This window comes from Electrona antarctica (assembly GCF_951216825.1).
Source record: "Electrona antarctica genome assembly, chromosome: 24".
Lineage (NCBI taxonomy): Eukaryota > Metazoa > Chordata > Actinopteri > Myctophiformes > Myctophidae > Electrona > Electrona antarctica.
In genome coordinates, this window is record NC_136803.1 from 5,887,251 (window position 1) to 5,900,537 (window position 13,287).

The 13,287-nt window shown below is 43.1% G+C and overlaps 1 protein-coding gene across 4 annotated transcripts in view; it reads left to right on the forward strand.

The window, feature by feature from the left end:
- Window positions 1–612: 612 nt before the first annotated feature.
- pspc1 (paraspeckle component 1) overlaps window positions 613–13,287 on the forward strand; it is a 36,423-nt gene continuing 23,748 nt past the window's right edge. For 2 of the 4 annotated variants that reach the window (XR_013789142.1, XM_079495450.1), the window contains exons 1-7: window positions 613–1,208; window positions 4,859–5,008; window positions 5,399–5,550; window positions 6,454–6,549; window positions 7,371–7,567; window positions 8,988–9,072; window positions 10,961–11,087. Coding sequence is in view for 2 of the 4 variants with exons in the window: in XM_079495450.1 (XP_079351576.1) it covers window positions 801–1,208; window positions 4,859–5,008; window positions 5,399–5,550; window positions 6,454–6,549; window positions 7,371–7,567; window positions 8,988–9,072; window positions 10,961–11,087 (1,215 nt within the window). In the remaining 2 variants the exon portion in view is untranslated. The remainder of the gene's footprint in view (window positions 1,209–4,858; window positions 5,009–5,398; window positions 5,551–6,453; window positions 6,550–7,370; window positions 7,568–8,987; window positions 9,073–10,960; window positions 11,088–13,287) is intronic. The other 2 variants (XR_013789143.1, XM_079495451.1) reach the window with 1 other exon arrangement.

The window sequence follows — 13,287 nt, forward strand, 5'->3', positions numbered from 1 at the left end:
ATGATCTGTGATTCTGTATTAAAAAATATATAATTTTGGTCATTCTGAAAAAGGCTGAATCTTTTTCCAAAACTAGGGATGTTATTGAAATGTTGGCTCATATCCCAACACAAACAGCCTGAATGTAGTATTTGTTTTAAATGTTCCAACTATTGACTCATTCGAAAGCTTCCCCAGAAAACACTGATATGATTTGCAGCCTTCATCATCACAAAAGGCTTTTTCAGGCTTTTTATTAATTTATTTTTCAACATAATTATAATAAAATTAAATACTGATACCGATGTGTTTGCCAATTAATCTCCCATTACTAGTTGAAGTTCATCATTCCACACAGGATTTAAAAACAAATGCTAATGACAAATTAATAATGGCAAAATATAAATATTCAGAAAGAAAGTACACGTACCATATCCACAAGTTGTTGAAGATTTGATGAATCAGACATTCAGCAAGCCATTACATCTACATTAAATTCATCACTTAAACCACTTGGTGGCAGTGTTTGCACAGTTTAGGAAGATCTAGGTGATTAAACCACCAGACCAGTGGAGGGCAGTAATACGCCTGGCGGCGTCCATACGGCCAGAAATAAAAAGAAGAAGAAGAAGAACAAGAGCCGGAAGAGGCGTATAGCTTTGATGAGCGAACGTAGCACCATCTTTGCTAAGCGAATATTTAGCTAGCTGAAAAGAAGCTGCAGAGCGTCGAAAAACGTCTTTCATTCACATTCGTACAAACAAAACAACAATAATATTCAATACATTTGTAAAGAAACAACACTCAAGTCTGAGAAAAGAATGGCCAACCGAAATTTGAAGCAAGTGAACATGCAGCACCAGCACCAGCACCAGCAGGGAAGAAACAGCAACTCCCCTCAACAACCGCCGAGACGCGGCGGCACCGAGTCCCCCGCGCCGGCCAAGAAAGAGTGCCCCACGTCGCCTCCTCCACAGGCCGGGGAGCAGCAGCCGGGCAACGGGGCTGGTGGTGGTGGGGACCCCGGGGAGGCCCCGCGGGAGATGATCCTGGACCTGAAGAGCATGCGGAGGCCGTGGGAGAAGACGTTCACGCAGCGCTGCCGCCTGTTCGTCGGCAACCTGCCCACGGACATCTCCGAGGAGGCCTTCAAGAAGATGTTCTCCAAGTACGGCGAGGTGAACGAGGTGTTCATCAACCGAGACCGGGGATTCGGCTTCATTCGCCTGGTAAGTAACTTCTAGTTGCAGTATGAGGAAAGTGCGTATATATATTTTTTACTTGACTACTAATATGACATTGTAGCAGGAGAGAAGCGTTGCTCATGGTAACGGTGTTGCTCCAAATGATTCGCTAGCCTGTCAAATTAATTCTGACTCATATGGAGGCATCACATTAATTATTTGCTGATTGATTGCAAATTGTATTAACAGTTTGCAGAAAAGGTCCAGTTCAAGCAAAGTACAGGTCAATACAAAAACTGCTAAGAGGTGTGTACATTGGGTAGATAATAGATATCATATGGAGTATTAGCCGCAATTGCAACTTTTGTTATGAATCTAGAGTTGCAATACCCTCCATTGACTCCATTGACTCAGCCAATTTGCTTTTTCGATGTGCTTGTATTAAACGACGTTAAAGTCACCAACATTGCAGCTCTAGGCCAAGCTTGAATTATCCCCTTTCAATCTGCCGAGTTTTTGTTTCTTAAAAATCACAACCGAGTGGTGCAACTCCCCTCTCCTCCTGCCCCCCCCCCCCCCCCCCCCTTGCTACTCTAGATTTATCTCATTATAAAACAAATCGAGAGTTGCAAATTGCAGCTAATGGAGTATGGACTAGCCTAGGGCTACTCAATTTAAGATGACTCGGGGGCCACTCAGCTAAATACCAAATGTCCAAGGGCCGCAAGCTCAAATAATGTTGGTCCTAAAAATTGAGGAAACACACAGAAAACGGCCTACATTTCCATCTAGGAAAGGCCAAACCTCATTGAACAAAATTATTTGATTAATAATGAAATTAACTTACAAAATGAGGCTTTTATTCACAAAATGTGAAGAGAACATGAACAGATTACTGATGCAAATAAATCAAATATCAGAGGTAGACCAAGATACCAATACTACTGAAATTAATAAGCCATATCACAGTCTCATGGACTGGTACAAATAATAACATACAGTAGCCTACCTATAAATTACAGTTTTACTTTTTTTGGTTTCCACTGACATTCAGTCACACTTTACTAATGACTGCTTACAAATTAAAACAAATAGTTTTATAAATCAGCTCAGCTAAATCAGGTTTGATTTGGGCGAAGAGGAGGCAGGAGAGAGACAACATACATCGGGGACAGTAAACGCAGGGAGAGAGGGAGAGACAGCGGGAGAGATTTCTTACTTAATGTGACACTTGAGTCTGCATTTTCGCCACTCAGGTGGTCTGGCTCGTATATGGACTTTATGGAGGTTCTGCTGTGTGCAGACAGTCGCGCGCATGCATGGTGCTGGTCACTGAGAGCGTTGTGCTGTTTTGACTTGATCATTCCCATTGTTCAGAAGACACTTTCACACACATACATTTTCCGAAACAAGCCAGGAGGATCTTCTTTGTACAAAGCACAAAACATGCTGTTTTCTGTCCACGCCCGTAACTTGTTTTGCATATGACGGTGTTGTTTACCGAACACGAGCCGATCTGTTCTGCAGCTTCTGCTCAATGCGTCGTGTTTGCATGCTGCAGCTGTGCTTGTGTAAATCGACAACAACACGCCCACTTTTTGTCAGCAGGTAGAACATACAGCTCAGTAGCGCATGATCACATCGTGTGGTTAGAAATGCTAGAAATTACTTTTCCACACTGAAAACGCAACAAAAAATATTTTTGACCATGACGGGCCGCACAGACATGTTGCACGGGCCACATGATTCATTATATAGTCTAATGGCCCCTGGGATAAAGTCTATCTGTGCTGCATGTCTGGGATAAATTCCTGTTACTGAATTTGCTCTTCTGAGAATAAAGTGCTGTGTGCAGTGGGTGACTGACATCGTCCAGGATGGCCAGTGTCTTGGCCAGAGTCCTCTTCTCTGCCATCACCAGGATGGCCAGTGTCTTGGCCAGAGTCCTCTTCTCTGCCATCACCAGGATGGCTAGTGTCTTGGCCAGAGTCCTCTTCTCTGCCATCACCGCCACAGAGTCAGGCTTGGTCCCTGTCGCCTTGCCTGCTCGCTTAATCAGTCTGTCTAGTCTGGCTGTGTCCCTCTGTCTGGCGCTCCCTCCCCAACACACCACAGCATAGAAAAGACCTGATCAGTCTGTCTAGTCTGGCTGTGTCCCTCTGTCTGGCGCTCCCTCCCCAACACACCACAGCATAGAAAAGACCTGATCAGTCTGTCTAGTCTGGCTGTGTCCCTCTGTCTGGCGCTCCCTCCCCAACACACCACAGCATAGAAAAGACCTGATCAGTCTGTCTAGTCTGGCTGTGTCCCTCTGTCTGGCGTTCCCTCCCCAACACACCACAGCATAGAAAAGACCTGATCAGTCTGTCTAGTCTGGCTGTGTCCCTCTGTCTGGCGTTCCCTCCCCAACACACCACAGCATAGAAAAGACCTGATCAGTCTGTCTAGTCTGGCTGTGTCCCTCTGTCTGGCGTTCCCTCCCCAACACACCACAGCATAGAAAAGACCTGATCAGTCTGTCTAGTCTGGCTGTGTCCCTCTGTCTGGCGCTCCCTCCCCAACACACCACAGCATAGAAAAGACCTGATCAGTCTGTCTAGTCTGGCTGTGTCCCTCTGTCTGGCGCTCCCTCCCCAACACACCACAGCATAGAAAAGACCTGATCAGTCTGTCTAGTGTCTAGTCTGGCTGTGTCCCTCTGTCTGGCGTTCCCTCCCCAACACACCACAGCATAGAAAAGACCTGATCAGTCTGTCTAGTCTGGCTGTGTCCCTCTGTCTGGCGTTCCCTCCCCAACACACCACAGCATAGAAAAGACCTGATCAGTCTGTCTAGTCTGGCTGTGTCCCTCTGTCTGGCGTTCCCTCCCCAACACACCACAGCATAGAAAAGACCTGATCAGTCTGTCTAGTCTGGCTGTGTCCCTCTGTCTGGCGTTCCCTCCCCAACACACCACAGCATAGAAAAGAACCACTGACTGATAAAACATCTGCAGATGTTAAAAGAATGTAAATGCATGCCTTTCAGCCTTTGTATCCTACTCGTCTCAGTCGTCTGGCAGGCATATCTCTTTGAAAACCTTTAGTGCTACGATTGTGCGCGGGGGGACGACAATTAACACATCTTTGCCTGCCCAAAATGTAATTCCTGGAAACGCCACTGGTTATACCTCTGAAAAAAGCCTAAACTACAGCACTGCATCAGATTAATTGAATATTAAGGACCAAAGCAAAGTTACTATATTTACCCAGGGTAACTGGACTAAGCATCAGATACTTGTTTACAGCCAGGCCCCAATGGATACAAGCCATAGGCTTTCTTGGGTTATAAATCAGTCTTGTATTGAACTGTACCTTTTTTTTTTTTTCCTGCAAACTGTTAAAGTAATCAATCAGTCATTTTGAAGTAGCGAGTCTGGTCCATTGGACCAGAGGCCAGAACTAATTTTGAAGTAGGGCCTATTTCAGGCAATCTGATAGTAATTGCTTTATGTTTATAATCATTTCATGATTTGTGATAGCTAAATTAATATTGGTCACAATTAGGCTCTGGCAACATTTCTAATGGCTATAATATTATAGCATTAATTTCAACCATATGCAAATTATATGTAACCATTTAAGTAAGATTTTTTTTCTTTTTTTGAGGTGTATGTAGGGCATTATTTTAACCCTTCATGTTCCTCTGTGTCACAGGAAACCCGCACCCTGGCGGAGATCGCCAAGGCAGAGTTGGACGGGACCGTCCTGAAAAACCGACCTATCAGGATCCGTTTTGCCACGCATGGCTCTGCGCTCACTGTGCGCAATCTGTCTCCCGTGGTTACAAACGAGCTGCTGGAAGAGGTAGTCAAACAAATTGTAACTTTTAACTGTTTTTTTCCTGCTTTGTAATTGCATTGTTCATTCCAACTTGCCCCCTGCTACCATACCAACCCATCAATGAAGTTATTAGTTATTCTGTCCGCCGGGAGGCATACTTTGGTTAGACATAGCATTGGTCCGACCGGATTAAGGTTGGTGAGGGGTGCGTTAAGACGACCGGATTAAGGTTGGTGAGGGGTGCGTTAAGGGTTGGGAGAGGGTTAAGGTTAGGTTTAGGTGTGCTGCCCCGTGGGAGGTCAGGGTGAGGGTTTGAGATATCGGACCAATGGTATGTCTAACCAAAAGCATGCACCCCTGTCCATCTAGTTTGAAATGGTCGGTGATTTCTAAACCGTTGTGAAATCCACACAGGCGTTCGCTGAGTTCGGGCCAGTGGAACGAGCCGTGGTGGTGGTGGATGACCGTGGGCGTCCCACAGGGAAGGGCTTTGTGGAGTTTGCCAACAAACCGACCGCTCGCAAAGCCCTGGACAGATGCAACGAGGGGGCGCTGCTGCTCACCACGTAAGAGGCGTGCAAGCTGTGTGTGTGTGTGTTTGCAGTTTTGTGTTGTACTTGGGCCTGTAAATATCTATAGAAAGATCAATCAAATAATACTGACAGATGTTGTGGTGGGAATGTGTCCACAACAAGGGGTTTAAAAACAAACTATGGTGGGAACCCCCTGTATACTAGGGAGGTTTTCATTGATTGATTACTTTATTAGGCAGAAATGTAAACGGTACAGAGTACAGTCAAACCCTTAGCCTGTTTCCATTCAGGTCCTGGCAAAATTCAAATAATCACAAAAAATATATGTACAGTTTGGGGAAAAAAGGAAGGGTCATAAGAAATGTCATAAGACAGAGCAATCGTCCCTTTTGAGACGGCATATTTGGGGCTTGATTAGAGCTTAACCCTTTCCAAGCCAAGGAACGACAGGTTACGTTTTAAGCACTATAACCCCCTGTGCCAGGACGTCATTTTGCGTCTTAAAAATAGAAACGCTGGCCACTGGTCTGCGTTTCTATTGTAATGTACTGGCATGGATTGTGTTTTAATTTGACTTAGATATTAGCATCGCTTAGCATCCCGGACAGATGCACTGTGTAACACAGTGCAGAAAGCTAGCGGATGTTGTGATCCGTTTGACCGGAAATGACATCACCAGATTCGCTCTATTCGTTCAAAATCGGCATAATGGTGAAGTTACCACCACCATCAGTGTCTAATACTATAGTCTTGCCCCGTGAAAATGAGATGTAGTGTGTATATCACAGATTCTTCTATTGGCATTAAAATGATGAATTAAAAATATGAATAGTGCAGGTAGAAGGCACGATCCACTGTTAATTAGGGTGGCCATAAGGGGGTTAATAATGACCTCATGTATAGCTTGAACCTGTTGCATTGCCTCCCATCCTGCAGCACCCCCCGTCCAGTGATCGTGGAGCCCACGGAGCAGCTGGACGACGAGGACGGACTGCCAGAGAAACTTCTGCAGAAAAACCCGGCCTACCACAAGTATGTAGAATGAAAATGTATAGATGGCTGAGTTATAACAATGATTCCGGACCAGTGGTGATTTAGTTTTAGTCTTTAGAATTGATTAATTGATTTGTTTAATAGACAGATGTGAAAAACGGCAACAGAGTACAGTCAAACATTTTGTCCAAAAGGGATGGCACCAAAAAAAGTCCTTGTTTCATTAGGCCCTAGGAATACATTTTTATTTGGTTTTAGTCCGTCTTTTGAATACAATTTAATTTAGTTTTAGTCATCTGAAATGTTTAAGTTTTAGTTGACTATATCATACGATTTTAGTCAACTAAATCTACAGTTGATGGTTTTGTCGACAAATGTATTTTGGCGGACCTTGATTGCGTCGTAATGGCTGATTTTTTTACTTGGTTGTGACTTTGTGCTTTGTGAGCTGCTATTTTCAGAGCGCAACGCACAAGCGCAACCTAACTATAAAATGTTTGGTCTTCGTTTTACTGTATCTCTTCTTCACTAGTCCCTCCATAACATTTTTAACAGTTTTTTTTTTTTGACAAAATTGTCAATATATTTAGTCTAAGTTAGCCTAAGTCATCATAGCCTAGATGTTTGTAGTTTTTATTTAGTTTTCGTCAGTGAAAAAAAGGTAGCCAACTAACATTTTTCGTCATAGTTTTCGTCAGGGACCCACCGTTTACCTAATGTGTAGTAGAATCGGTTATATTAGCAGAGTAAATGAGACCGTGTCTTTTGACTGATACTGTACGGTAGTTGAATCCTAATTAAAGGTTTATTTATGGTCTGCTGTTCTCAGTATTTAACCTTCTGTTTCTTTTCCTTTCCAGAGAGAGGGAGGAGCCACCGCGCTTCGCCCAGCCAGGCACCTTTGAGTTTGAGTACGCGTCTCGTTGGAAGGCTCTGGACGAGATGGAGAAGCAGCAGAGAGAGCAGGTGGACCTGAACATCAGAGAGGCCAAGGAGAAGCTGGAGACCGAGATGGAGTCGGCCAAGCACGAGCACCAGCTCATGATGATGAGACAAGGTAGAGACGTGTGCATACCTGCTAGCATGGTTTAAAGTTCTCAATCGTCATGATTGGGTTTTTTTTACGTCTGTAATCCACATAACTCGAGAAGCCCTACGACACACGTGTTCCACACTCCCACCGGGAGTCTGTGTCCGGTGTTGAGTCGGTCTGACTCACGGTTGTCCAGAACCGCAACAAAAGGCCTCTGCCCGGGCTCTGGACAGGGCACCTGCCCAGGCTCCATATATGGAGCTGGCCTGTTCTGACATCACAAATATGTTCTGACTTCTGCATAGACTCCATATTTGGGCATGCCTTACAAAGAACTCCATATATGGGCATAACAGGGACACATAAAAACGGGGTGAGCAGGCCAGTGCTCAACAGGCACCACTCTAGTAAAAGAAAAGGTTAATGCGGCTGCCAATACCTAAATATCATTACATTCTCAGTAATGAGATTTTATTTTGCTTTAGTCCATTTGATAGGCTTGTCTGATGTCTATTTTTCCACACTCACGAGGTCTCTTTGATTATTTAATCATCCAAAATCTTACTTGCAAAATCACCGACTTCAAGACACGCTATCTACAGCCACTTAGAACAATGACAATTTGCAGTACTACTTACAAGCCACTGAGTGGTGCTATTGAGTTACATTACATGTGTACACATCAAGCCTTTTAATCTATTGAACACACCAACGCTGGGAGGCTGAGATCCTTTTAGTAGCATGACATAATGGACAGTAACACAACTAGAGATTAGATCGTTATAGGGAGCAAAAGGGGCCGTTCAAGATTTAACCCATTTTGGGCGGGAACCCCTTTTGGTGTTAGCATTATGTAATGCTTTAGCTATTTAAAAATAGCAGATCTACAAGCTCATAGCGCGCCACCGAGTGGCGCGCTACGAGCTACGAGCTTGTAGGTCTGCTATTTTTGAAAAATCGAAGAACGACTGACATAGAAACATAGCTTTTTCAGAAAACTGTCATTTTCAAACAGACATTTTTAGAATCTGATCTCAGGTCAAAAATGGGTTAAATGATATACTCATGCTCTTTTTCAGCCTAATGTGACGACTTGATCTTCAAGCCTTCACAGTAGAATCAAACGGCTATGCCCCAATGTTCAGTATGGGCACAGATAATACATGTTCTATTTAGAGGTGCTCTGATCAGGTTTTTTGGGACCAATTCCAATCACTGATAGTAGTTTTTCTCCTGATCTTGTGCGTAAGGGGAAAATTGGAATATTTCCAAAATGATTATGTCAAAATCCACGTCAAAACTGTGGTGTTCTCCAGATCAGGTAAATTGCCGACCACTGATGGAGTCATTCTGAGTGAATATCGGCGATCAGAGCACCTCTAGTTCTGTTCTCCCTCTGCTCTTCACTCATGTCCTGTCTCTCCTAATGTCTCCCCTTTCTAAGATCTGATGAGGCGTCAGGAGGAACTGAGAAGGCTGGAGGAGCTTCGTAACGCGGAACTGCAAAAACGCAAGCAAATGGAGATGAGGTGCGCTTCTTCATCTTGCTTTAAAACTGTTAAAACCTTCTACATATATTATTAATAACATATATTATTAGTGGGCGGCTGTGGCTCAGGAGGTAGAGCAGGTCGTCCAATGATCCCTGGGTCGGTGGTTCGATTCCCGGCTCCTCCTGTACACATGTTGAAGTGTCCTTGGGCAAGACACTCTGAACCCTACATTGCCTCCAATGAGTTTGTCGGTGTGAGCTTACCACCATTGGTGTGGGAAGTGAGGACGCTGGCGTCGACTGTTCGCCGCTTCACCTCCCAATGTATGAATGAATGAACCGTTGTAAAGCGCTTTGAGCACTTGGAAAAGCGCTATAAAAATGCAATTCATTATTACAGAACTTCACTAGTTCTGGGAAGTTTCTGCTTATGGACGAAGGTTCACTCTCATTCCTGCCGAACTCCATATTAGTGTCTCATGTGACCTGGCATACATAAGGCAGTCGGAACTTCATGTAATAGTGTTTTTTTGGGAGGTTTTGAGGTTGTGAGAAAGCAATTAATGAACCACGTGTACAATGGCTTCTGGGCACAAACGGAGTTATGACACTTGGCACACAGAATGTAGTGATAGCGGAATTAACTGCATATTTGGATGGATGACATGGGTTTTATCCAAACTAAAAACAAGCTAAAAAAGTGTTTGCAATGAGCACAAAGAAGGGAAATGTCCTGCCAGGAATCTGAGTACATTTTCTATCCTTTAAAATCTGCGTGACTGATAATGTCAGGATAATGTGATCTAGTCGGTCAGAAACAAATCATGTGGGCCTTTTTTTAACCGTAGTTTTAGTTTTAGTTGTATAAACCAGTGGTTCTCAAACCTTTTCATGGCAAGGACCCCCAAAGGAATATTTATATGCCTGCGGACCCCAATTTTCACGGTTCTAGCAGTGATTTTCAACCATTTTCATTTCAAAGACCAGCAGTTTGACATGCATTAGGCTACGGACGGACCTCAAAATGTAATCGGATTTCTATTTCTGGGGCCTAATATATTTAGCAAAATCAATGTTAATTGTACTCAAATTGAACCAAATGGTCCTGTTAGGGTCCATTTGTACACTCTCTGATTTGCCGACCCATAAGGGTCCATTTGGGACCCCCTGGTACTCCTCAAGGACCCCTGGGGGTAGTGCTGCTGCTGCACAATTCTCGCTCAAATGTGAATCTCGATCCTCCTCCACAAGAATTGAGATCACAATTTACAATTTAGGCATTTAGCATACGCTCTTAATCCAGAGCGATTTACAATAAGCAAGAACAAAAAACATGGTAATACATCAAAACATAAAAAAATCATGAATCATATGTATTTTGGACTGACGACCGATTCTACTGTAAAAACGCCTTCTAAATCCTGACCTAAGTTTTCTGAAAAACTATTTATATACAAATATTTATATACTGTAGCAGCATCACATTTTTAAATTTTTTTGAATACTGTACATACTGTACAGAACCCCAAGAGGGGTTCCCGTCCAGAAGGGTTACAACACCAAAAGGGGTTCCCGCCCAGAATGGGTTAAGAACCTAACAGTGGAATATCTATCTAAGGAAACTGTGTGTATACATAACACTATAGAGTGCTATGTTTACATAAAGCTATTTAAGATCACGATTCTCACACATTCTTTCCATGAAAATATATATTGTCTTTAGTCTGTAGTTGCTGAACATTACTGCATTCAAAATGTGGCACCTGGAGCCAACTACTGAGATCGCATAGGTGTCTGAATCTAGATCTCAATCTTTTTCTTCCATTGTGCAGCTCTACCTTGGGGTCCCCGGACCCCACTTTGACCCACACTGGTGTAAACGAGCAGTCTTTGATGTCTAATTTTCCTTTTTATTTCCTGATCAGTCACGTTTCTCCCCCGCCCAGGCACGAGGAGGAGATGAGACGTCGGGAGGAGGAGATGATGAGACACCGAGAGCAGGATGAGCTCAGACGGCAGCCCGAAGGCTACAAGTCCAACTTCATGGACAACGTGAGTACCTTCGGAATGTGATTGAAGTTCTCAGTCGCCACGACTGATTTCACTCATCTGGATTCCATAGAAGTCTTCTATATGGAAGCATGTTGCGCAGCGAAAATAGCGGATCTACAAGCTCACAACGCGTCGCAGACGTGTAGTGAGCTTGTAGATCGGCTATTTTCAGTCAGTTATTTTAAGAGGAAAGAGTATTTGAAGTGATCAAATTAGGAATAGCAAAACAGCGAAAGAAGCCCGATCTACAAGCTCTCGATGCGCTCGCTTGTAGATGGCCTATTTTCGGTTATTGGTTATCTTAAGAATAAAGAGTATTTGTGGTGGTCAAACTAGCACTAGAATGTTAAGTCTTCCAGAAAATCCTAATGATCTTGTATATTTCGTAAGGTTAAAGCCTCAATCTTCAATGTCTTCAACTGGTTGGCTGTATGGCTACCAAGACCATAATTGTACATATCGTGCTAATAATTGATTATGAAACACAGCGCTAGTGTGTAGCTCTAGCAACATATTTTATTTTGCTTTAATCCATGGCTGTATCGCTCACACTCTTATTCCGTAACACTCCATAGGCCACTGCAGTAATGGCCTGCTTTTGACGAGATATAAAGGCGTCACATTCCTAACCTTTTGTTAACCTGTTATTAGCCTCGGTACCCAGGCTTTTATTTTTGTTCGCATTTGCCTCAAAAATGAAAGCCTGGAGAAACCCATTGGAAAATGTGGCATAGAAAGCCCACTTCCTTATATTTCACTAACCAATGACAGTGCAGAGGGGCGTCGCTCCAAATTTGGTGACGTCAGTGTTCTCTGCATGATCCGACTTAGAGATTGGCCTAATATATTAATTAACAAATAGTTTTTTGGGGGAAAAAGGATATATATCATGATTTATTGGGAGAAACCAAGCAAGTAAAAGTATGTTAAATCAGACATTAAGCACCCCACAGCCCAAATGGAATGATTCTCTATTGCATTTTTATGGTATGCAATCTCTGTCAAATCTTGCAATATATTTATTTTTTTATTTTTGTGTAGTTGCCTTATAGACAACATTTGGCCAATCATAGTCTACTAAACAAATCCTTAGTTAGGTACAGCCCTTATATCTACAAACCACACCCTGGAAAATGTGCTTTGTCGAGTATATTACAGAGTACAGACCCATATCCACATTAATACATGTTTGAGACGAAAAAAACAGTCAGTTGCAACTGTTGCAACTGTATTAGCCTTCTGCGCCAAGGTGTCGTCGTAACTTTGTCGTAGAGATTTATAGTTCTGTGTAGACCTGACCTGTGGATTGTCATATGACGAGCTGTAAGAACAAAATGTCATACGTCTATTCTAGACTACACAAGAGGCAGAGACGGTGTAATATATAGGCACTTGAGATGTTCTCTAATAGGCCCGTTTTTATTCCAAATGACTCGATCGGCGGTCTCCAAATTGCCCAATCCCATAAACCAAACAAATTACATTTTAATATTTGTAACTGTGTAGTGCGCTTTGTGTCATGAAAGCACATGGTAAATGGTGCATTCATATAGCGCTTTTATCCAAAGCGCTTTACATAAATTGTGCAATTCATTCATTCACACACCGATGGCGGAGGAAACCATGCAAGGCATCAACCTGCACATCAATTGCTCTTGAGCCAACACCACGGGACACCTTTGGCGGCACCTTGGCGCAGAATCAAATTTGCCTTTAGTGTAAAAGTTCTCTAACTTTATTGAAGACTGCCTCTGGTTCCGTTGACCAGAATGAATATCCTCTTTGAACTGGGATGGGATTGATTGTGGGTTTATTCTTTGCAGATGTTTTGCCATGTTTATTTTCCGGTGACTGTGCAGCCTCCGTCACTGTACTTTGGATGTGTTTTTCTTATAGAAACGACAATTGGTTAGGGCCGTTGATTATAGTCATGCAGTGCTTTGCCCTGAGGCCTGGACTGACCCCTTACCCCATGTTCTTCTTGTGGTATGACAAAATACTGACAAATATAAAACCTAATGGGTAATAAATAAGGTAACCTAGTTGAATGGCCATCGTTGTCACATTTAAAAAGAAAAGTATGACATGACTTACTTGTTGGTGTCTTTTGTTATTGTGCCATAGAGCTGTACTCATAAGACACAAGTGCTTCTTTGAAGTTGCCACTTGGATCTATACAATTTGCTTCTTGCATAATAAT